The sequence below is a fragment of the Bos mutus genome, chromosome 1 (genome assembly GCF_027580195.1).
Source record: "Bos mutus isolate GX-2022 chromosome 1, NWIPB_WYAK_1.1, whole genome shotgun sequence".
Classification (NCBI taxonomy): Eukaryota; Metazoa; Chordata; class Mammalia; order Artiodactyla; family Bovidae; genus Bos; species Bos mutus.
Window position 1 is genome coordinate 36,313,415 of NC_091617.1, and position 26,698 is coordinate 36,340,112.

The window sequence follows — 26,698 nt, forward strand, 5'->3', positions numbered from 1 at the left end:
GCAGAATCAAAAGTTGGCTTAAAACTCAACATTCAGAAAACTAAGATCATGGCATCCAGTTCCATCACTTCATGGCAAATAGATGGGGAAACAATGGAAACAGTGACAGACTTTATTTTGGGGGATTCCAAAATCACTGTAGATGGTGACTGCAGCCATGAAATTAAAAGACTCTTGCTCCTTAGAAGAAAAGTTATGACCAACCTAGGCAGCATATTAAAAAGCAGAGACATTGCTTTGCCAACAAAGATCTGTCTAGTCAAAGCTATGTTTTTTCCAATAATCATGTATGGATGTGATAGTTGGACTATAAAGAAAACTGAATGCTGAAGAATTGATGCTTTTGAATTGTGGTGTTGGAAAAGACTTTTGAGAGTCCCTTGGACTGCAAGGAGATCCAACCAGTCCATCCTAAAGGAAATCAGCCCCAAATATTCATTGAAAGGACTGATGCTGAAGCTGAAACTCTAATACTTTGGCCACCTGATGAGAAGGACTGACTCATTTGAAAAGACCCTGATGCTGGGAAAGATTGAAGGTGGGAGGAGAAGGGGACAACAGAGGATGAGATGGTTGGATGGCATCACCGACTCAATGGACATGAGTTTTAGTAAGCTCCGGGAGTTGGTGATGAACAGGGAGGCCTGGCGTGCTGAAGTCCATGGGGTTGCAAAGAATCCAACATGAATGAGTGACTGAACTGAACTAAACTGAACTGAGCTATTGAAAAGTCAATTTTGTACCAATAATAATTGATGGAGGAAGGAATAATAGATAATATAAATTTAGGAAGGAGTGTTTGTTTTATTTCTGTTTCTTTATGAGGAAGTTCCCACCACTGACTTGGTGTATCAAACTGCTCCCAGCATCCAGTATAGGAACATGTGAAATATATTATCTTGTAAATATGTAAAATATATTGAGTGATTAATAAAATACATTATCAAAAATTCATACATTCCAGGTTAAATTGACCCAAGATAAATGTGTTATTAGGGCTTCCCTGGTGACTCAGACAGTCAAGAATCTGCCTCCAATGCAAGAGACCCAGGTTCAACCCATGGGTCAGGAAGATCCATTGGAGTAGGAAATAGCAACTCACTCCAGTATTCTTGCCTGGAAAATTCCATGGACAGAGGAACCTGGCGGGCTACAGTCACGACTGAGCAATTAAAACATTCACTTTCACTTTTCAAATTTGTTATTTGTTCTATGCTATGAACACAGTGGAAGTAGCACATGATTTGGAAGAAGACGTGGTAGTATGAGGTCCACCAACACCAACCACTGAGGTCTGGGACCAACCGAGGATCTGGGACAAATTCCTTCAATATAAGACAGCATCCAGCTAGACAGGGCTGGTCAAGACTAGAACACAGGTTGATTACCTTCCAAACCAAGTCTGTTCTTCTTCATGAGTTGAATAAGGAAGTTGTACTCATAACTGTACTTATAGTTCAAACTAAAATACTAAGTTAAAATAGGTAAATATTAATATAAAATTAGTTAAATTATTTGATGCTGTAAGAAATGTTCTGCAACCACTTTATTAAATGAGCAATTCCTTTTAATTTCTGTTATCCCATTAGAAGACCTATTGTATTTTATTCACTTATTAATTGCTTGATTGATTCTGAGGAATGTTTAATTTATTATCAGGTATGAGTAAACAGAAAGAGATTAGAGAGAAACAGAAAGTAGTAACATAGAGCCTTATAAATCAGCTTGCGCAAGGAAGCAGACTTAGAAGTTTATATACCATTAAATTCCTAAATATTCAATTAATTAATGCCTTAACAGAAATATACTCTGTATTGTGCTAATTTTGAAAAAAAAATCAAGAGAATTATAAAGAGTTAAAAAAGCATTCTGCAAATTATTAACTTCCTGAAGGAATATAATTTATGAGGCTGATCTGCTGATCCTGCTGCTGCTAAGTCACGTCACTCGTGTCCGACTCTGTGTGATCCCATAGACGGCAGCCCACCAGGCTCCCCCGTCCCTGGGATTCTCCAGGCAAGAACACTGGAGTGGGTTGCCGTCTCCTTCTCCATCTGCTGATTCTAGTGCTATGATATTTGGACATTAAAAGATGGCTTCTGTTAATTTAAATCTATAATACTTTATGCAGTGTGGAATTGAAGTATCTTATTTCTGAGGTTTCACTTGCCATGGAGTAAGTCAAGAATTTTGGTAAAATTATATAAATTCTTGCATAAACTGTTCAAGTGAATCTGCTTCATTGGAAAAGTACACGAGGGGAGAGGCAAACACAGTAACTGTACACACACACACACGGAAAAAAAAAAAAAAAAAACAGTGTTTACTTATTCAGGAGAGTTTCCTATTTGGCACCAGGGAATTATTCAAGTATCCATTGGATCTTTGGAAATAATTCTGTGATCACCTAAAAGAGCCTGCCAATTATTGCCATATGTGAATGTGGTTTTTGCAATCTGGACACTTATCCCCTAGGATTTGGACTAATAGCTCTAGTCTTTTACTTCTCATTAACTGTCAGAACAGCTATCAGACAGAGGAGACATTGGTCAATGCCAACATGATACAGATTTGGACAAGCGGCTGAAAGTTGAAAAGATCATATCACCTTCGTCTGTACTTATGAAGAAATGCCTCAGGAAAGCTAGAGTTTCAAAGTCAGATATGTTTTAAAACTCAGTAAAAGAAGGCTTCTTCAAGAAGTGAGGACAAGACGTGGAGGGAAGTCAGCCAAGTTTGTAAGTGTTTGCTAGTACATATGGCAGCCAAAAAAAATTGCTTAGTACTCGGGAGTAGAAGGAATGAATCTATATAAAGAAGCAAAGAGATTTTGAGTATAAAGTCAGAGGTAATTTTTCCAATTACCCATGAGGAGACCTATTCATCACCTTCCACTAGTACATACAAGGATTACAAAATAGAGTGAAGGCAATAGTCATGTGTGATGGGATGGACTGGCATATTAACCAGGAACCAAGGAGAAAACATCTCTCTGGTTTGTCTATATTTAATAAAAAATGTTATATAGACATACTATATCTATGGAAGTCTCCAGGGTCACAAAGAAATAGTTGGAAGTATTGGGAACAGAGAAGGACTGGCCAAGCATCTATGGATAATTTACTTCAGCTAAAGGGCACTGTGTTGTGATATATTTTTGTGTATCCTCTGAAAAATTATAATTTTAACAGAGAAGGGTATTGTAGCAATACTCCAAAGAGAAACAAATACCTAATACATTTATAAAAGTAGAAAATTAAGAAAAGACAGATGAGGTTTAATATTGTTCAAATATACTGAAAAATCTATTGATTTTTATCATAGATTTTAGAAATGTTTGTATACATTATGTAAATGTTTAATTACTTATATGTGTATGCTGCTGCTGCTAAGTCACTTCAGTCATGTCCAACTCTGTGCAACCCCATAGATGGCAGCCCACAAGGCTCCCGTCCCTGGGATTCTCCAGGCAAGAACACTGGAGTGGATTACCATTTCCTTCTCCAGTGCATGAAAGTGAAAAGTGAAAGTGAAGTCGCTCATTCGTGTCCGACTTTTAGCGACCCCATGGACTGGAGCCCACCAGGCTCCTCCGTCCATGGGATTTTCCAGGCAAGAGTACTGCAGTGGGTCACCAGTGCATAGTAATATTAATTTCTAATATGTATTTGAAACATTATACTCTTATTTAATTCTTAGGAAATCTTGGTATGTTTTCTTTTACTATCCCTATTATGGACACAGAGAAACTGAGAAATGAAGAGGGTTTATATTAAAACTTGTTTAGCTGCAATAGATCATTAGATTGCACATATATGTTATGTCATGTGATATTTGTCTTTCCGTGTCTGATTTAGGCGTCTTTTCTGAAGTGCATTAAATCTACTGCCAAAGTTTAGGGGACGGTGCTATTTTGTTTCACTCTTGTTGATATCCTAAGTATTTACTCTTCAGTAGATACTTTGAAGAACTCCAAATGCAATGTAATTTTTTTTACTGAAAATCACCTATAAGATATTTAAAGTTTAATATTTTATTTTCCTAGGCTACCTAAGAATTCTTAATGTCTAATGGACTACTAAATCCCACAGAAAAGTAGAATTGCTTAGCCTTTTTCATTTTTGATTGGAGATATTAGGTTGGTACAAAAGTGAATGAAGTTTCTGACCATGAATTTTAAATCATTATAACTTTATTATATTAATAATTTTTATTAATAATCTTTATGAATAAAAATAGGAACCACTACAATCAACACATTTCTTGCCAATGAGAAATAAGTTTGTTTATTCCTACAATGTAAAAGTCCATGTTTCAGGATTCCATGAAATCTTGGACAGCATTTTCTGCCTCCTGAGGGTTGTGAAAGCATTTTGCCTGTAAAAAGTTGTCAAGATGTTTGAAGAAGTGGTAGTCAGTTGGGGAGAGGTCAGGTGAATAATGGTGGATGAGGTAAAACTTCACAGCCCAATTCATTCAATGTTTGAAGCACTGGTTGTACAACATGTGGTCAGGTATTGTCATGGAGAAGAATTGGGCACTTTCTATTGATGAATGCCAGCTCTCAGGGGTTGCAGTTTTCAGTGCACCTCATCAATTTGTTAAGCATACTTCTCTGATGTAATGGTTTCACAGGATTCAGAAAGCTGTAGTGAATCAGGCCGGCAACTGACCACCAGTGACCATGACCTTTTTTTGGTGTGAGTTTGGCGTTTGGAAGTGCTTTGAAGCTTCTTGGTCTAACCACTGAGCTGATCATTGCCAGTTGTGTAAAATCCACTTTTCATCACACGTCATAATCCAATCAAGAAATGGGGTTGTTGTTGTTGCATAGAATAAGAGAAGATGACACTTCAAAACAACGATATTTTTTGAGTTGTGGTCAGCTCATCAGGCACCAACTTATTGAGCTTTTTCACCTTTTCAATTTGCTTCAAATGCTGAACAACTACAAAACAATCAAGTTGAGTTCTTTGGCAACTTCTCGTGTAGTTGTAAGAGGATCAGCTTCAATGATTGCTCTCAGTTGGTGGTTGGCAACTTCCAATGGCCAGCCACTGCACTCCTCATCTTCAAGGATCTTGTCTCCTTTGCAAAATTTCTTGAACCACCTCTGCATTGCACATTTGTTAGCAGTTCCAGGGCCAAATGTGTTGTTGATGTTGCAAGTTGTCTCCACTGTTTTACGATCTATTTTGAACTCAAATTAAAAAAATCACTTAAATTTGTATTTTGTCTAACATCATTTCCATAGTCTGAAATAAATATAAAATAAACTGGAAGTAATAAGTCATTGGTAAAAAAAAGTGCATTAAAATGGTTTATACCACAACCATATTTATTTAAGAATATATTCCTATATCAAATAACAAAATTCAATAATATAAAACTGCAATTACTTTTGCACCTACCTAAATATTTATAGAATGCTTTTCTGCCACTTCAAAATAAAGTTCCTTGTTTCAGCTGGTAACAAAGTAGAAAACTCATTCTATTCTAAGCAGGCAGATTCCTCTGCACAGAAATCTAGCTCACAAATACCTTTCCAGAAGACCTACAACAGTTAAGCATTCTTTGTTCATTATGAATAGAATTTCCCTCCACTAGAGTCATTCATCTTGCTAGACATAGGCTTGCGATATTGTTGAAAAAAATTACTATTGGCAAACGGTTACTGCAAGAAAATGAGGTAATCAATTTTCCTTGTGCCCAGTAAGATCCGTCTCATATTTTTACAGTCATAATATATAAATTTGCTATATTAATTTTAGGGTGATGGATCCAATGTCAGATTTTTATTTGTATTCACTTTTAAGCTATACAGGATGAGAAGACCATGGATACAAAAACACATATATCCGTGTCTAGCTGTCCCTCAGATTGGGGTATAATTTCTGGTTACAACATTTGAAATAGTGGGATAAGCAAGCCTCAATCATCACCTCAGGAAAAATAGATAATACCTGGCTCACATGATTTTTGTGAGTGCAGAGGTGAAACACAAGGGCCATGCTAGACATGGAGGAGATTTTCAGTAAATGGTATTTATGATATCCCCTAGGGGTGAGGTGTTCTCTTCAGGTAATTAGATCTGGGGAAGGTAATGCAAACAGGTAATGCAATCTGCCTGGCTTTGCAAAGGCTACTAGGATAAGATAGGCCTCAATGTCCCGTTTCCTGCCCAGCCTCTCACCTCTCTAACCTCATGTACAAGATCTAACCCCTAACTTTGCAGAGTATGACAAACAATCATCCTGAATGAATTTTCCAAGTCAATTAACAAAATGGTAAACAGTTATTCCTGTCTTACTCAATGTACGTGAGTTTGAGCAAACTCCAGGAGTTGGTGATGGACAGGGAGGCCTGGCGTGCTGCAGTCCATGGGGTCGCAAAGAGTCGGACATGACCGAGTGACTGAACTGAGCTGATCTGAACTGAAACAGCTATTCCGGAGAGTAGATGGGATTTGTCATGATCTCTGCCCTGAAGAAATACTTGCAGAATGCATCCAGTGGTCTAAACTAGAGAAACACACACCTGCAGACATACACACTAGATGTGGCTGTTCTAAGACAAAGACACACTCATTCCTTTTTCCCTCCCTCTCCCTCCTCTCTCCATCCTTTCTCTCTCTCTCTCTCCTCTCCTGCTACTCCAAGGGTAGCCACACTGAGTACAGACTACCAAATCTGAAGCTCTGTGAAATGACCAGAGTGATAAAAACACCAAACATTCTCCTACTGTCATTTTTCCTCCTTATATTCCAAACTCTTGTGTCCTAGTTATTTGCATTAAAAGAGTGATATATGTTTGCCAATTATAAGCAATGTATTTTAAAAGTTCCTCTGTTTTCTCCCATTCTTTCTGCCCTTTAATTCTCTCCTCCTTCTAGATAGATTTAACCTTTTCAGTCTTTTTGTTGCAATGCATCTGTCTCCCAAGTTGAATGCAACATTCTAGGGTAATTGTCATAACTATGAAAAACTGTCCATCTCTAGATTTAGAAATTAATCATTTTAAGGTAGTCAAGCCTGTTGCATTTTATTTTCATAACACCACTCAGTACTACTGTCTATTTTTGTGGGAACTGCCCATGCGACTCCTCTATTTACTTTGAGAAGTTTCTTTCCACCTTAATTGGTGGGGATAAAGAGATATTTTGTATTTTTGATATACAAATGTAAATAGTTGGATATTTGAAACTTTATAGAGACAAGTTTTTCTCTGAAAAACTTCATATTCTTATGCAAATAGGAAAAACTTTTTTTCCTGAAGAGAATAGAATTAATTTTATAATATGCTTATAAATTAACTCAAATTTATAAACCAACTATTCTATACAATTATGAATGTTTGTGTCTTCTTTATAGTTTTAATGGGCTTCCCTGGTGGCTCAGAGAGTAAAGTGTCTGCCTGCAATGCAGAAGACCTGGGTTCAATCCCTGGGTTGGGAAGATCCCCTGGAGAAGGAAATGGCAACCCACTCCAGTACTCTTGCCGGGAAAATTCCATGGACTGAGAAGCCTGGTAGGCTACAGTCCACGGAGTCGCAAAGAGTCAGACACGACCGAGTGACTTCACTTTCACTTTCACTTTTATAGTTTTAAAATCAGTGATTGGTTTCAGGTTTTTTGGAAGACCCATTCAGCTAATGATTTTGCTGATCCCTTGAGCATCTAATTTAATAGTTTCTATATTTTCCTTTGAAATCCATCCTTACACATTTGAGGAAGTGAATTTCAGAATGGTTTGACTATAAATCCCCTTTCTATTTTGGAGCAAATATTTGCCAAAAGCATAAAAATAAATTTTAAAAGACCCTAGATTTTATTTGTTTATTTTATTTTTCCAAATCACCTTATAGATATTGCTGTTAGTCATGAGCTAGATCAAAGCAATATTTAATGCTTTAAAATTGCAGACTTCTCCTAGTTGAATATATGTTGTGATCATAAAGTGAATGTTCAATGTATAAATGACACATTACAGGCTTATTTTAAATTTATTTTCTTTCTAACCAGAAGTAGTCATTTTCATAAATTTCAAACAATAAAACTGAAATAGAAAAATATTATAAGAATTGTTAAGGAATACATTTGAAAGTTGCAGAGGTATTTCCTCAGAATAGAAAATTACATTATTTCAAAATAAATTTGCCTGAAAAATAAAGCCTATTTAAAGATGTTTTTATTAAATACAACAATGTCATCATTCCTCAAACTTCTAGGTGGCTGTCTTCTTTGAGAGAGTCATTAGCAATATAACTAAGAGAGTAAATATTTTTTGCAAATGTGTCTTGCAGTGTTCACAGAATTTTTCCCATCATTTATAGGTTTTCATTTAAATCCTGGATTTTTTAAGTTGTGCTATTTTCTATGTAAATTTTCCCAAGTGGAGATATATTACTTGAGATCAAAAGTGTGAAATTAACATTAGTGGGATTATCAACATTTGCAGTTAACCATAATTTTCCCCTAGGTTGCTTCTTTAAGAGAGTGAAAGAAAAAAAAATGAAAATGAAACTCCTTGATCAGTATAATAAAAGCAAGAGCTAATCAAAACTGTAAGGTGTGTATGGATGTGTGTGTGTGTGCAGGCAAAAGCAAAGAGTGACAAAGAGTAATACAGATATGTAGATTTGGGTCTCACATGTAGTACATGTTTAGCTTTGCACTTTACATGATATACACCTATAGGTCAAAAAATACACACACAATATGTTCATTAACTAAAAAGTTTTGGTTTTTGTGTGTAAGTGTGTAATGCTTATAATCCTAAAACTTTAATATTTTTAAGTTTTTCATTGCTACTGCTACTGCTAAGTCACTTCAGTCGTGTCTGACTCTGTGTGACCCCAGAGACAGCAGCCCACCAGGCTCCCCCGTCCCTGGGACTCTCCAGGCAAAAACACTGGAGTGGGTTGCCATTTTCTTCTCCAATGCATGAAAGTGAAAAGCCCAAGGGAAGTCACTCAGTCGTGTCCAACTCTTAGCGACCCCATGGACTGCAGCCTACCAGGCTCCTCCATCCATGGGATTTTCCAGGCAAAAGTACTGGAGTGGGATGCCATTGCCTTCTCCAAGTTTTTCATTAGATAAGTGATAATGTTAATAAAATATAAACATTAGAAGCAGGATTGCATCTATATTATATAATTCTGCTTTTTTTTTACCATTAAATATTATGAGGCTCTATCTGAGGCTTAATGTGTCATAAACACATGAGAATAGCATAATTTTGATATGAAATTGTAAAAACATAACCTGATTTAACCACCTTTCTAATTTGCAGTAGTTTGTTCTTTCTAATTTGCCATTATATTCTTTTTAATTTTTTTTATATATCTTTGTGTAGATAAACATATAGAAGCCTTAGTTGTTCTATGTACGTTCTTGTACAATAGATCTTTGGAAATAGAATCAAAAAGTTTTCATGACTTGTACCTCAAACTCCTAATCTGGGTGACTACAGATCTATGATGGCAATTCTGTTCTTCTGAAATTGACTTATAAAGGTTGATATTGGACTGCTGACCTCTTCAAGCTCTGGCTGTAGTTTCAATGAAGCCTGGAAAATGCTAATCCATAGTAGGGCTTATTTAGACAAGGAAGTGATTTATCTCCTCCAAAGTCCTTTCCTAGGAATGGTTTTCTTAGACATTCCAATGCTGTTCTGCTCTAAAGAAAATGTATGGCACTACTCTGAAAAGCTTTTCCAAGCTGTCTCTCAATGTATCCTGAATATAGATTTGTGCATTTTACTTTCACCACAGTAACATCCCATAAAAGTGATTTTCTCTTTCATTCTCTGCCTCTGTCACTGTCTGTCTCCTCTCTCTCTCTTTCCCTCTCCCTCCCTCCCTGTGTTTAGAATGTACCTGCTCATAACATACATATTCCCATGAATTTGTACATTTTATTAATGGGTCTCATTCTCTGGGCATTGACAAGAAAGAAAAAAACTCAACTAGTGCTCCTCCTAAAGCACACAGTTCTTCCTTGTAAGTAGAAGACAACTGAAAAGCTGGTAAAACACAGGTCCCTTAGGACCAGAGTCTCCTAGCATTCTGTTTGTAGTGAACGTGCATTTAGGACATATTTCAGTGTTACTGGCACCTGTCTTGCTAAATCTGATGGAACAACAACAAACACAATAAAGTCTTGTTACTAAGCCATCTCTGAGCCACACTAGATTGTGATTGATTCTGTTGTGTTTAATGGTATGGTGGCATTTTGCCTTAGGCTTTATTATTGAACAGTGGAGGGGACAGAAGAAGGAAACACTTGATCACTTTGTAAATGCTGCACACTGCAGGGCTTAATGACTGAACATAGCCACTTCCAGTGTATTGAAATGCCTCCGCCTTGCCTCGAAGCATTGTACCTCTATTCAAATGGCAAAGAATAGAGTTCCTGTAAGATTGTGGAGTGCAGCTCATTTTGGGAATAAACAGTTGCTTTGACCTTGTACTGGCAAATAGACCCTGTCAGGCCTGGAATTGCAAGGCCAGGAAATCATCTGTTTAGTCAGTGTTGGTTCTGGTCATTAGTTTGTGTTTATGGCTGGGAATTGATAATATAGTCCTGTGTGTACAGAGCTCAGGTCTGAATACTAAAAGGACCCTATTTACCAACAGCTTTATTTTTTAATTTAAAGTTAATTCAAATTGAAATGAGCCTTTTAACCCTTAATTAGGACCACGTTTTCTTTTAAAAGTCAACCACATTAGTCAACTGCAGACAAAATTCACTTTGCAATTGAAAAGCTACGTTCTTTCAACAGTAGCCACCATGGTTTACTAAATGCATTTGTTTTCCTTTCACTATGTAACTTCACCCATTCTCTGTATCAGCATAACTCAAACCCATCAATTACATCTTAGAGGGAAAGTGTGCTATGTGCTTTGGGAATGAGGCCAAGATTCTATCTGGAAGGTTTTTTTAATAATTATTATTCATTGTATAGCTAGTACTCATAATACTCCCTATTTCACACTTTTTAAAAATTCTTTTCCAAAGCTGGTAGTTTATTTTACCCCACTACTGACCCATAGTATTCAGTTCCTTTTTTATTGTTACCTCTTTAAAAATACAGAATCAGCAGATTTCCAAAATATTTCTAATTCATCTATTACAAATTGGTATTATTTTGGCTTCCTTTTATTATTATATTGATATTTTTAGTACTTCTCAATAGAAAATTAGCATTTGGCAAGAACATCATTTTTGTTTAACTGTGGCCCATCCTGGGTTTTTTTTTTTTTTTCCAGTAAGTTTTGGGGTTTGCTTGGCAAATAAACTTGCTTACTCTCACTGTCTGGGAACTTAAAATAGAGGAACTAAAAGCTAGATTAACAAGAAAAAGTAAAATAAAACCTCACTGCAGACAAATAGAAAGAAAATATCTCTTTTAAACTGTATTTTCAGTATCATGCTAGTTTTCTTTACTGTTAAAAGAGAAAAAAAATCACATCTTCTTACATTTTAAAAAATTAAAAATAATTAATATCAATATTTTAATTTTTAAATGTATTCCTATAAGATTTCCCAGCTTCTCAATATTCTACTCAATCTAAAATATACATAAGAGGAAGAGCATAATGAAATGTAGTTTTATTATGCTATTGAGTAAGATTAAAATATAATAACAGGGAATTATTTGCTTGGTAGTGAATTTATCTTTCAATCTATCCAATCATGAAATCCACATGCGCTTTGAATACATAATACTCTGATACAGGTAAAACACTTTCAGGGCAAAAACCTGTCATTTCTTGACTTAAATGTATTTTTTTAAATCAGAAAATAACCTCTATCTTTTATATCTTGTTGCCCTATGTGATTTTGTAATTTCAATAGCTAATTTTAATACTTAAAGCAGGAATGAAAGTGAAAACACTTTTAAAAAGCTTATAGTGACTGAATAGAAGATTTAGCTTTCCGATCAGGGACTAAGCTTAATCACTCAGAGCTTTTGTGTGAAAAAAGTTTTATTACAGTGGAAAAGGACCAGAGAGAGCTTCTGACATAGATATCAGAAGAGGGATGGAGAGTGCCCCACTGGCTAGTCTAATTAAGAACTTACATAATTTTACCAGACCCACTCACAATATACATCTTAAATTAACAAGATTAGAACTGACAATAGAAAGGTCTTATCAGACCCATTCCCACAACATATGTTTCAAGAAAAGATTAATCAGTTCAGTTCATTTCAGTCGCTCAGTTGTGTCCCACTCTTTGCAACCCCATGAACTGCAACACGCCAGGCCTTCCTGTCCATCACCAACTCCTGGAGTTCACTCAAACTCATGTCCATTGAATCGGTAATCCCATCCAACCATCTCACCCTCTGTCATTCCCTTCTCCTTCCGCCTTCAATCTTTGCCAGCATCAGGGTCTTTTCAAATGAGTCACTCCTTTGCATCAGGTGGCCAAAGGAGTGGAGCTTTAGCTTCAACTTTAGTCCTTCCAGTGAATATTCAGGACTGATGTCCTTTAGGATAGACTGGTTGGATCTCCTTGGAGTCCAAGGGACTCTCAAGAGTCTTCTCCAACACTGCAGTTCAAAAGCATCAATTCTTCAGTGCTCAACTTTCTTTATGGTCCAACTCTCACAACCACACATAACTACTGGAAAAATCATAGCCTTACTAGATGGACACTTGTTTCCAAAGTAATGTCTCTGCTTTTTAATATGCTGTCTAGGTTGGTCATAATTTTTCTTCCAAGGTATAAGCGTCTTTTAATTTCAGGGCTACAGTGACCATCTGCAGTGATTTTGGAGCCCCCAAAAATAAAGTCTGTCACTGTTTCCCCATCTATTTGCCATGAAGTGATGGAAACAGATGCCATGATCTTAGTTTTCAGAATGTTGAGCTTTAAGCCAACTTTTTCACTCTCCTCTTTCACTTTCATCAAGAGACTCTTTAGTTCTTCTTTGCTTTCTGCCATAAGGATGGCATCATCTGCATATCTGAGGTTATTTATATTTCTCCTGGCACTCTTGATCCCAACTTGTGCTTCCTTCAGCCCAGCACTTCCCATAATATACTCTGCATATAACTTAAACAAGCAGGGTGACAATATACAGCCTTGAGATACTCCTTTCCTTATTTGGAACCAGTCTGCTGTTCCATGTCCAGTTCTAACTGTTGCTTCCTGACCTGCATACAGATTTCTCAGGAGGAAGGTCAGGTGTTGTGATACTCCCATTCTCTTTCAGAATTTTCCACAGTTTGTGGTGATCCACACAGTCAAAGGCTTTGGTATAGTCAATAAAGCAGAAATAGATGTTTTTCTGGAACTCTCTTGCTTTTTAGATGATCCAGCAGATGTTGGCAATTTGATCGTTGGTTCCTCTGCCTTTTCTAAAACAAGCTTGAACATCTGGAAGTTCACAGGTCATATACTGTTGAAGCCTGGCTTGGAGAATTTTGAGCATTACTTTACTAGCATGTGAGATGAGTGAGACTAGTCAGAAGGTTCTTGTTAAGAAAGAGAAACATGTCCTGTAGCAAGATGCATTGTTATTATATAATCATTAGTACAGAGCTTAAACGAGAGTCCACAATGCAGTACTTGGATGCAATCTCAAAAACAACAGAATGATCTTTGTTCGTTTCCAAGGTAAACCATTCAATATCACAGTAATGCAAGTCTATGCCCTAACCAGTAACGCTGAAGAAGCTGAAGTTGAAAGGTGCTATGAAGACCTACAAGACCTTCTAGAACTAACACCCCAAAAGATGTCCTTTTAATCATAGGGGACTGGAATGCAAAAGTAGGAAGTCAAGAAATACCTGGATTAACAGGCAAATTTGGCCTTGGACTACAAAATGAAGCAGGGCAAAGGCTAATAGGAGTTTTGCCAAGGAACACACTGGTCATAGCAAACACCCTCTTCTAACAACACACGAGAAGACTCTACACATGGACATCACCAGGTGGTCAATACCAAAATCATATTGATTATATTCTTTGCAGCCAAAGATGGGGAAGCTCTATAGAGTCAGAAAAAAACAAGACTGGGAGCTAACTGAGGCTCAGATCATGAACTCCTTATTGCCAAATTCAGACTTAAATTGAAGAAAGTAGGGAAAACCACTAGACCATTCAGGTATGACCTAAATCAAATCCCTTATAATTATACAGTGGAAGTAACAAAAAGATTCAAGGGATTAGATCTGATATAGTGCATGAAGAACCATGGATGGAGATTCATGACATTGTACAAGAAGCAGTGATAAAGACCATACTCAAGAAAAAGAAATGCAAAAAGGCAAAATGGTTGTCTGAGAAGGCCTAACAAACAACTAAGAAAAGAAGCCATAGGCAAAGGAGAAAAGAAAAGATGTACCCATTTGAATGCAACCAAAGAAAAGCAAGGAGAGATAAGAAAGCCTTCCTCAGTGAACAATGCAAAGAAATAGAGGAAAATAGTAGAATGGGAAAGACTAGAGATCTCTTCAAGAAAATCAGAGATACCAAGGGAAATTTTTATGAAAAGATGGGCACGATAAAGAACAGGAACAGTATGGACCTGACAGAAGCAGAAGATATTAAGAGGTGGCAAGAATACACAGAAGAACTGTACAAAAAAGATCTTAATGACCCAGATAATCACAATGGTGTGATCACTAACCTAGAGCCAGACATCCTGCAGTCCAAAGTCAAATGGGCCTTAAGAAGCATAACTATGAACAAAGCTAGTGGAGGTGATGGAATTTCAGTTGACATATTTTAAATCCTAAAATATGATTCTGTGAACATGCTGCACTCAATATGCCAGCAAATTTGGAAAACTCAGCAGTGGCCACAGGATTCGAAAAGACAACTAAGATCATGGCATCTGATCCCATCACTTTATGACAAATAGACTGGGAAACAATGGAAACAGTGACAAAGATTATTTTGGGGGGTTCCCAAATCACTGCAGATGGTGACTGCAGCCATGAAATTAAAAGATGCTTGCTCGCTCTGCTCCTTGGAAGAAAAGCTATGGCCAACCTATACAGCATATTATAAAGCAGAGACATTACTTTGCCAACAAAGGTCCATCTAGTTAAAGCTAGTTTTTCCACTAGTCGTGTATAGATGCAAGAGTTAGACTATAAAGAAAGCAGAGCCCCAAAGAATTGATGCTTTTGAACTGTCGTGTTAGAGAAGATTCTTGAGAGTCTCTTGGACTGCATGGAAATCCAACCAGTCAATCCTAAAGGAAATCAGTCCTGAATATTCACTGGAAGGACTGTTGCTGAAGCTGAAAGTCCAATACTTTGGCCATCTTATGGGAAGAACTGACTCATTGGTAAAGACTCTGATACTGGGAAAGATTGAAGGCAGCAGAAGGGGATGACAGGATGAGATGGTTGGGTGGTATCTCCGATTCAATGGACATGAGTTTTAGTAAGCTCTGTGAGTTGGTGATGGACAGGGAAGCCTGGTGTGCTGAAATCTATGGGGTCGCACAGAGTTTGACACAACTGAGCAATTGAACTGAACAGAGCTTAAAGAAAAACATACCCTTGAGCAAGTTGGTTGTTTTGTTGCCTAATCATTAGTCTGGGCTTAAAGAAAGTTAGTCTTAAAGACTGTTATAACAACTCAGAGTTTAAGAAAAAACTTCTTATGTGACGAAGACAAAGCAATGTAGAAAAAGAGTTTGTCCTTTTCTCCTCCTAGAGAGCCCTAGACCCCTCGGCCCGGGACCCGTTCCAGGCCCTCCTTGAGGGCCCCAGAATCCTTATTAACCTACCTAAGAATTAACTCTTTCACTTTTTTCTATTTTTTTTTTTTCTACCTGGGAAGTTCTAGGAATCCTACAAATTTTGGTATGTGAAGTATTAACCTTGTAAAGTGTCTCACCTGAAGAGGTTTTAGAAGATAGTTAACACCCATAATTTGATAATTAAAGAAATTTAAGTCCAGAGAGGACAATTGTTTGCAAGTTAATTATTTACTTAAAAATGCATTTCACCAACAGCTATACACTAGCTAGACACTATACGCTATATGTATACAGCTATGCGTATACAGCTATATGTATATACTATATGTATACAGCTATATGCTAGCTAGATAGGCAATACACTAGACACTGGGCATTTAAAATGAGTAGTAAATCACTCTTGTCTACATATTGCTCAGAGTCTAACATGGGAACAGATAATAAATTACTAAAGATGGAATTTCCAACTTATTTTAGAAGAGGAAGTGACCATCCCAATTACCTCATCAAAATTGGAGACACCTGGTTGGTAACTTTGAGATAATACCTATTGAAAACAAAAGACTAGATTAAAACCTACATTTCCTCTTTCCCAGTCTAGTGGTCTTACTGAAAGATTGCTGAAAAGACCTTGAAGTGTTGGGATATAAAGGCATAAAATCAGGGAGTTTCTTGGTGAAAATAACTTAAAAATGTTGTGTTGCAAAGTGTCTTAGCACTTACACTCTAATTCTCAAGTGAGAAGACCTGTTTCTAAAACAATAGTGTCACGTGGAATTAATAGGTCTCCTTTTAAAGCCAGGATTGTGAATTTTATCACTGTGACTGGACACAATAGAGTGTCTAGGTCATCTTAGGAGATCAATACATGTTTGTTTTTAGAGTGTGAATAAATGAAATCCAAACATTATGTGAACAAGTCTGATTCCTGGTAAATCCATCATGATATCCAGTAGGATTTGAGGAGGTGCTACCTTCCATTTTTAATGATTAATTTAGTTTCATGGATCATCCTACTTTGCTTCATCAAAGCCAAGGGTTCCTGCCCACAATTACCTAGTTCAAAAATTTCCGTTACAACAAGGAGATCAAACATCTTTGGGATAGGAAAAAAAGAAGGTCAGCAGTTTGCCTCAACTTAAAAGATCTTACACTGTTTAATCACTCTTTGGTGTTTTACTACCCTGAGGCAGAAATCTATGAATAATTTTACCCATGTTTGCCTAACAAGAACATGCACTACTGGGTTATCTGAGGAAAAATGTAAATCAGGTTTCTGTCATTTTGGCAGCAGGCTTTGAATATGTGTATTTCCACTTCGGTTAAGTGTTACTTTAGTAGCTGGCCAACACAGAGAAGGCCTTAACTATACCACAGAAGTTTTTATTTTTTACTTTTTTAAATTTAAAACTTAAAGTTGGATAAATCTGAATTCATATTAATTTTTTACCATTAATTTACCATTAGTGTGTGTACTCTGTTCTTTGATGTTACATAATAAGTTGACCAAGATATCCTTTAAATAAGAAAGGTAAATAAAACACATTAACATATCTACTTTCTTCTTTCCACTTCTTATTTCTACGTGGTGGCTCAGTGGTAAGGAATCCACCTGCAATGCAATAGACACAGGTTCTTTCCTGGATTAGGAAGATCCCCTGGAGAAGGAAATGGCAACCCACTCCTGTATTCTTGCTTCGGAAATCCCATGGACAGAGGAGCCTAGCGAGCTACAGTCTGTGGGGTTGCAAAGAATCAGACAAAACTTAGTGACTAAACCACAACTATCACCACCACTTCTTACCTGGGTTTTATTTTTTTGAATACTGAACCTTCCAGTTTCTAAAGTAATACATAATGGGAGAAATGTGCACATCAATTTTACATTCAAGGAAGAGAAGGAGATACTTTTAAATTACTATCATTGTTTTCCCTACCATAAGCAAAGATAATAAAACATAAGTATTCATCCCCTTTAGAGGTCATTTCAAATTTTTCCATGAGGATTTAAGAATGAAGAAGGTTTGTTAGAAGGATTGGTATTCAAGCACAAGTTGATTTATTACAAGGGAGGGAAAAAGTTTGAAATAAGTATATTATATAAAGAATTTTCCCTTATATATTTAAAGATAATGGTTCTTACCAGTATAATAATTTTATTAGTGAACATAAACTTTTCAGTCACACTCTCAAATTTGCTGAACAACCTGAGTGAAGGATTTAGAGATTCTGTTTGTATCAAGAAAAGGAAAATTTAATTGTATGCCTCCCACATGTTGTGGATCACCATGTTCTTAAAGTTGGCAGTCAACATCTGCCCTTTCATCAAAAGCACAATTGCTCATCTGCCCATAGTAATGTTACACTTCAATTAGATAGAAAATCCTGGAGAACAAGAGAACATCAGCCTTTCTGAAATGAGGTCTTACTAACACTATATGACAAAAGACTTGCACTTGTTTAACTAAATGTTTTGCATTATATTTTTTAGATGACTGTTCTCCAATGTCATACCACCAAGCCTAAATTGATCAGAAAATAATTTGCTTTAATGAATGATTTACATAAAATTAAAAGCAGATTTCTCTTGCTTGTTCAAACTATCATTGAATTTCTTTTATATTTTGGGCATGCTATTATTTCTGTTTGTGCTTCATTTGTTTATTCTGTAAAACAAGATTAATATCTACCTTGATTATTTCAATAGAAATGTTGTGTGATTCAATTGAGATGGTACATTTGAAAGTTCTTCATAAAGAGAAAAAGTGTCTACATTTAGGTTGTTACTGTAGAACCTATCTTTGTACTCAGGATAGAGTTATCATTCAATGAATACCTGTAAATAGATGATTAAGTCCTATCACCTATTAAATCCAGATAGCTACCAAGTTCCAGAAGATGCAGAGTAGAGTCTGTTCCTTACTGTACCACCAAATATCCTGGATTTTCAGATGTAAAACACAGAGACTGACCATTGTGCTTTCTTAGGATCTTTTTAGTTCCATTAAGCTATGATTCCAGAGAAGGCAATGGCACCCTACTCCAGTACTCTTGCCTGGAAAATCCCATGGAAGGAGGAGCCTGGTAGGCTGCAGTCCATGGGGTCGTTAAGAATCAGACATGACTGAGCGACTTCATTTTCACTTTTCACTTTCATGCATTGGAGAAGGAAATGGCAACCCACTCCAGTGAGGGTTGGGGGAGCCTGGTGGGCTGCCATCCATGGGGTCACACAGAGTGGGACATGACTGAAGCGACTTAGCAGCAGTAGTAGCAAGCTATGATTCTGTGTAATTAATACATCTCAACTGAATTCTCTTTGTCTTTTTTATCATTTACAAATGCTTTCTGCTGCAAGAAAAAGAAAACTTGACCATAGTGACAACAAACAGGGTGTTACTTTTCAGACATTATAAGAAATCTTGAATTGGTGCTTGCTTGGTCGGCAAAAGCAGTGTATACATCTCCCTAAGTTTCTTGGCCTATAACTTAGTGTCTACTGTAACCATTATGCCCGTAATCAAAATTAGAATAATGTAGATTGAGTGGTTTCAGTGTATCTGAATCATCTTGCTAGAAAAGAAACTGAAAATTTCTTTAGATTTCTGTTTGTATCTCTTTAGCCATCTCTTTGGCCATAACTTTGGCCATCCACTCCAATTTGCAATGAAATCTGAGTTAGGGAGTACTTGGCAGAATGCAGTTCTGAACAAAATCAGGATTCTATTTACAAGCAGAAAAAGAATCGGGATACTGAGTACCTAACCAACAGTGCCCACCATGCTCCTCTACTTAAGAGTTTATCTTTTCATGTTGACCCATTTGTGTATTTAATCATGCTACTTATAGACCAACTCCTACTGTCTTTTCATAATCTTTCTCAAATAGGATTTCTCCTGTGTATTTCTTCCAACAGCTCAATCAGAATGAAATACTTGTTCCAGGTGGCCTGTGTTCTGTAAATATCTGTTACCTGCGTTCACATAGCAAAGGCATTTTGGGGATGGACAAAATTAGGGATATTAATATCTTCAAGACTAAGAAGGAGCCTGAACAAAAGTTGATGACTGACAGATATTTATTGAACTGCATTGGCTCAGATGGTAAAGCATCTACCTGCAATTCAGGAGTCCTAGGTTTCATCCCTGGGGTGGGAATATCCCCTGGACAAAGGAATGGCACCCCAGTCCAGGATTCTTGCCTGGAGAATTCCATGGACAGAGGAACCAGGTGGGTTACAGTCCATGGGATCACAAAGAGTCAGACGTGACTGAGCAACTAACACATATTACCTACCCTACTTTTACTGTTCTCATCTCCAAGGTTATTATTTACTCAAAATTAGATCAAGTCTGGTTATTAGCTCAAGTTATATTCTTAACTTTCAGGCTTAATAACTAGCTACTTTCAATACTACCAGAAATTCTGTGTTGTGGTGCTATAGCTAACAAGTGATTATATGACTGTCTTGTCTTTTCTTTAAGTATCATATACATAGCCATTTATAATATTAACAAAAAATGATTGAGTGTTTAGTGAATACCTTTATGCTAAATGTTGTAAAAATCATAAAAGACTCAAACAAAAACAAAGAGATAAATTTACAAGCAAACAAAATAACAAAGTACCTTGGAACACTGCAACTTAATCTTTTAGAGACTCAGCAATGCCCTCTTGCAAATTAAAAGGCACTCAGTGATGAGCTAAATTGAAACCAGAAGTTAAATGCATAATTTGTTTAGACTTTGTATCATTTCCCCCTGAGGCAATATGACACGAGATATGCGGGGACCTTCCTAATCAGTGTTTAAGGACAATGTTCAAAGTTTAAAATCCTAATCTAAGTTTGGTTAAGGCTTCTTTTGTGGTTCAGCTGGTAAAGAATCTGCCTGCAATGTGGGAGACCTGGGTTTGATCCCTGGGTTGGGAAGATCCCCTGGAGAAGGGAAAGGCTACCCACTCCAGTATTCTGGCCTGGAGAATTGGACACAACTGAGCAACTTTCACTTCACATACTCAAGTTTGGTTAGGGTAATAGAATTTGAGTGGCTCTCAATATAGAACCAAAAGTTATTCAATTTAATGTAATATGATCCTAGAGCAGCCATTCTTAGTAGGAATTTGAAATCAGTAACACTAGATTAATGATTACTGTCATTTTGTTGTTTGTTGTTTAATTGGTAAGTCATGTCTGACCCCATGGACTGTAGCCGGCCAGGCTCCTCTGTCCATGGGATTCTCCAAGCAAGAATACTGGAGTAGGTTGCCATTTCCTCTCCAGGGGATTTTCTCTACCCAAGGACTATTATTTTAAGCTAATCTAATTTTTTGCCTTGTCAATGTATTTTCCTCAGCAGTGCTATCTCCCAAGAAGTGTTCAATAGGAAGATACACTATTATACAGTGTGTTATCTTTCGATATGCATTTAGTGATTATAAAACTTAAGATTTATTCTTACAGGTTTTATTTAAATGTAAATAACCTCTTATTCACAATATAAAGTTGATATTAACAATTTGGAATTCAATCATAATGATAGTCTATAGGGTCTATTCTCTAAGTGCTTTAAGCCATCAAATCTCAGTGTAGCTTTGAAATTGAGTTTTAGAGACTTAAGAAATTACTGGCTTCCAAAGATAATCTAGAAGAAATTAAAGCTAAAGATCCTGAATTTCTTATTCAAAGAAATGTCAAGGATTTTTGTTAGGATTTTCGCTATGATTTCAGTTCTCACTGTAATTATGAAAATGGACCAAATGAAACAGTACATTTTAAATTTTATATCAGATTAAATGAAAATACTATAATGGAGACATTTCTGTAAAAGTTGTAAATAGATGGTGAATTCTAAATGGGCAGCTGAAATCAATATCTGGTAACCAATTCATTGAACTAAAAAAAAAAAGAAAGAAAGAAAGACACATCATTCAGAGATACTACCAGGAAGAAAGATAACATGATTATTTTAAAAAGCTTTAATCTAGTAAATACTCACATGTATATTAGTTTAAATAGAAATTATACCTCTCTATGTATTTGAGATACAAATAAGGAAATATATTAAAATCTTTATCTTAGGCCATTACCAGAGAAGTTAAGGAATGACACTGTCAAGAGAGAACAAAAATGTCATTGCTCAGGAGATCCATATATAAAGAACCTTAAAATATAGACAAGCCATGATTTCTTTCTTCAGTTTACAATTCATGAGAAGAAAATTGTTTACACATAAACTGATTAGAAAACAAGTGGGTATGTAATGCAGTGCTAGCTGCAGAGCAGAGACTGTGCACATTGCATCATGTTTAAAAAGGAAATGGCTGCATGATGACATGGCTTTGCTTTATTTTCTCCACAAATGGTCCAATGCCAAGTAAAGCTGTGAAAACATGAACTGGAAATTTCATCCCACTCTAGTGCCAAAATAATCTAACTCTTGTGGGTTTTTTTCACCCCCTTAACACTTGGTGCAAATACAAACATATACATGGAGAAACTATATTGGGCCACATTATTTGCTTCTGTGATTTCTGGGAGGAAAAAAAAATGGATTTTATTCATGATAAATGCATGCCCTAGCCTCCTGAAATCTGTTTGATGTATTTTCAAGGATACACTTTCCAATTTATCACAGAATTTTAAAAGAGTCATTTTGTTTGTAGCTTGTCAACCAGGTTTCTACAAGGCTTCAGATGGTAATATGAAGTGTGCTAAGTGTCCACCTCACAGTTCTACTCACGAAGACGGTTCAGTGAACTGCAGGTGTGAAAATAATTACTTCCGAGCAGACAAAGACCCTCCATCCATGGCTTGTACCCGTGAGTAGTTTTGCTGCAACCCATGCCTCCATGTTTGCTTTATTTACTTTTTTCTTCTTGTTATTGTATTTTTTGTTTTTAGCATTTGGCCCATTTCCTTCTGTTGTCCATGTGCAAATTAAAAGCTTTCTCTGCTTCACTCTCCATGCTTGGCTCACCGCAAATGCAACATTTATCACACAGAATGAATTCGTTTTTAAATCACTTTCTACAACAGGACCCCTAGAAAGAAAAAAAAAAATCTATATCTTGTTTTAGATCTTGCATTATTTTGATAGGGTAGGGGAGGTTATAGGCATGGGATTTGTGTTTTTACTTTTCTATTCCCTCTTGTTATGTGTTGGTCATAGGTCACAGGGAAAAAGAACTAAGATTTATAAAACTAATACTAAGGTTTTCATAACTATTCACAAGGGCATTGAATTTAGTGGTAGATTCCTTCCTTGGACTTTGTGAATGCATCTTCAACCTGGAGTCCAAACTCCCCCATTCATAGACTGGGGAGGACAGTCCTCTGGAATCCATGTGTCTATAATCTCCTGGATCCTCTAAGGACGAATTAAAAGTATAAAATAAAAGACAAGATGGTTATTTACCTCTTTCAGTTCCATTATAAATTATCTATTTCCCTTGTAGTAGAAAACCAATGTGAGGCTCATTAATCTTTGTTGAACTACTTTGCAGGACCTCCGTCTGCACCGAGAAATGTGATATCTAATATAAACGAGACCTCGGTTATCCTGGACTGGAGTTGGCCCCTGGACACAGGAGGCCGGAAAGATGTTACCTTCAACATCATATGTAAAAAATGTGGGTGGAATGTCAAACAGTGTGAGCCGTGCAGTCCAAATGTCCGCTTCCTCCCTCGGCAGTTTGGGCTCACCAACACCACGGTGACAGTGACAGACCTCCTGGCACACACTAACTACACCTTTGAGATCGATGCCGTTAACGGGGTGTCAGAGCTGAGCTCACCACCCAGACAGTTTGCTGCAGTCAGCATCACAACTAACCAGGCTGGTGAGTACATGCTGGGCGCTCCCTCTTTTGCCATCTCAGAGCCAAGTAACAGTTTCAACAGAAAAGAGTGGAAGAAAGGGCAGGCGAAAAAAAAATGTGAAAAGGATATTCTCTTCTACCACTTTTGGACAGTTATGGTACATTAACTAGCTCAATTTCATTCTTCAAAGTGAAAATAAATCACATTTGTTAGATAATTTTAAACTAGTATAATCCACCGCTTAACACTTTGAAAGCTTTTTAAATATTTGGGGCTCTGGAGATAGTACTTGTGTGGCTCCTTGCAACATTTCCATATTTTCAAGAATTAAACAGAACATTGGCTCAAGCTTAGAAAAGCATATACAGGATATTTATAGCTATAAATATCTTTACCTTAGTTATAATTTTATCAGATCTGTGTATAGTTGATCAGTTATTTTATGCTTCCCAGAATCTCTGAGTAGTATAGCTCAGACAGTTAAAACTCTCTGATTAATTAAAAAGAAGAAAATAAATCCATTTTATTTAATAGGCACAATTTGTATCTTAAAATTAAAAATATGGAATTTGAGGAGAAACTTTTAAAAAGAGATCTTGCTAGAAAACAATTTTAATCACTGATATAAAAAATTTCCAGGTATACATTTTCTTGGTGATTTCACCAACTATATTTTCCTCTGACATTCTTTTCCTAATCAAAAAGAAAAGCTATACTGCCCGATCGTAAGCAAAAGGCCTTTAATGTAGAATGGAAAAATTAAGCACACAGAGGTCTCACTTTTTCCTTACATTCACAACATTTCTCTTTTATTTACAGTTAGTAAATCCTGTAAATTTACTCTTAATCTTCGATCACTCTTTAAATCTTCTTTTTGTGATTTTATTTATTATGTTTTTTTTAATAGTTTGGTGTCCAGAACTGTTGATGGGGTTTTAGTTGCGATTCTCTGAAACATATAGAAGAGATACACTTTGTAGAGTATACAGAGACTTACCAGTGATATCCCTTTAAAACAAGGCAATCATTTTTCAAAGATGATAACTAGGATGAATGAATAAAATGAAATCAACAAAGCTTGTGCAAAATTAACCTGATAGATATTTATCATGCATAACTGTTGCTATAAGATAACATAATTAGAGATACATTTCAAGCAATTCAATTCGGAGGTATTATTGTATAATTTTTATGCAAACAAAGAAACACCAGAGCCAAAAAGGGGGAAAAGGAAGAAAAAGGGTGGCACTCTGATGATGCTTCAACCAGAACTACAGACCCTCATGTCTGCTCCCAGGGGCGCTCTCCCTGAGCTGGAAGTTAGGATTGAATGTAAACTCAGCTTCTTTTCTGCATTTGGTTTAAATTATGGAAGTCCCCCAGCTCTCAAGAAAGATTTGTTCTTTGCTTTGAAGATATGAATACTGAATGTCAGAAGGAAAGGGAAAGGAAAGATGACTACATTTTATCAGCTAGAAGAGGTCTTAGAGCAGCCAGATAACTAGCCGGGGAACTCATCACTTTCTTTCACTTGTCTGACTCAGGGAATTTAGTTAAACTACCAAAGTACAAAAGTAGTATATCATCAGGATTAATATCCAGCAAGTATGCACGAGTATGATTTTGCTGGTGGGTAAAATTGTGTACTTATTTCCACACTGGTTAAAAGCAAGTACAGTTACTTCTGTAGGTGAGCATAGAAATGTACTGTACTTGTTAATTCCTCAAGTACCCTGAGAAGGCCCCTAAACCCAATATATAAGGTCCCCCTTTTCTTCCCCCATAATCTAGCAATGAAGGGATAAATCTTGGCATTAGAGGCATTTCTATATCAGTACCTCAGTCCCCCTTCTTTCTCTCCCTTAATGCAGCAACCAAAATGATAAATCCTTGCATCACAGGGGTCTTTAGATCCCCGTGCTGGAATTCTTCCAACTTGAAGGCTCCATGTCCCTGCCATGCCAGTTGATAGGTGTTCTGAATATAACCCTTGGCAGAGTCCATGCTTAAATGTGTCTCTTTCTGATTCTAAACCCCTCTTTTGTTCCTACATTTTTTCTGTTCTCCTATATTGATGGAATTCTTATAATACTATTTGTCTCGTGGTGATAAATAAAGTTTATTTGTGGAAAAGATATGACTTTTTAGTGAAGTACACTTAATCATTATTTTAATCTTCCTTACTGAATCTGTAATCTCTCCCACTAGAACATAGATCTCAGATCAAGCAACATATGCTCTTGTTTTGCTTCAGTTAATGATATTTAAACTTTGTAACTAATAATATTTAAAGACTGTAACTTAAGTTTATTTAACTGTCTTCCATGAGAGAAAAAAAAAAAAGATGAGTAATGTTGTTGCTATGTATCACATGATTACAGCTTCTCATATTCAATGAATGCAGGAATTTTAAGAAATTATAATTATGTGGCAAATGGCTTTCCTGAATCCCATATTTTACTCTGATTTACTACCTTGTTTAAAATAGGAGCATCAATCTGCGTTATAATTATCTCCCAAGTCAAACAGAAATGTATAAAAACAAGCAAGCTCTCCTTGCTTCCTATCTTATCATTGACCTCTGGCTTCCTGACAATGCGTTTATCAGGAAACGAATAGTTCCAGATATATACAGTGAATGAATCTAGGTAAAGTGGCAACCAAGGGAAGACCAAGACTTTAAAAAATAAATGGGGTTGATACTTTGGCCCTCCCAGTTACAAATCACTGGGTAAGACAAAGATTCAACAGGAATGATATCAGTTACTTTTCCTAACCCCACTCTCATTTTTCAGAAAAATCACAAATATGTCTACAATATGTACCATGAGGCATTTTGTATATTTATTTCAGGGAGTCTGTGTCATTTTTGTGCCTGGGGAAGAAGAGGTCTTTGTTCCATCTTTAAATCCCTACGGTGAGATATATAAGCAAGATTAGAAGCAATGCCAGTTCTCCAGAGTGTTTCATTGTTTTGCTTTATTTTTGCTCTTGTGAAGGTTAATGGACTTGTAGCCTTGAGAAATGAGCTCCCTAACTCTAGAAAGATATGGCTATGACAGCTATGATGTCTGGTGTTTAAATTCCTCCTATCCTCTCTATCTCTGACATGGCTATAAAGGGGAAACATGAATGTGTCCCTTTTAATTT

The 26,698-nt window shown here is 36.5% G+C and overlaps 1 protein-coding gene across 2 annotated transcripts in view; it reads left to right on the forward strand.

Annotated features, from left to right (window-relative positions):
- EPHA3 (EPH receptor A3) overlaps nt 1-26,698 on the forward strand; it is a 418,391-nt gene that overhangs the window by 254,815 nt on the left and 136,878 nt on the right. For both annotated transcript variants that reach the window (XM_005892972.2, XM_005892973.2), the window contains exons 4-5: nt 22,393-22,548; nt 23,233-23,568. In XM_005892972.2, coding sequence (XP_005893034.1) covers nt 22,393-22,548; nt 23,233-23,568 — 492 coding nt within the window. The remainder of the gene's footprint in view (nt 1-22,392; nt 22,549-23,232; nt 23,569-26,698) is intronic.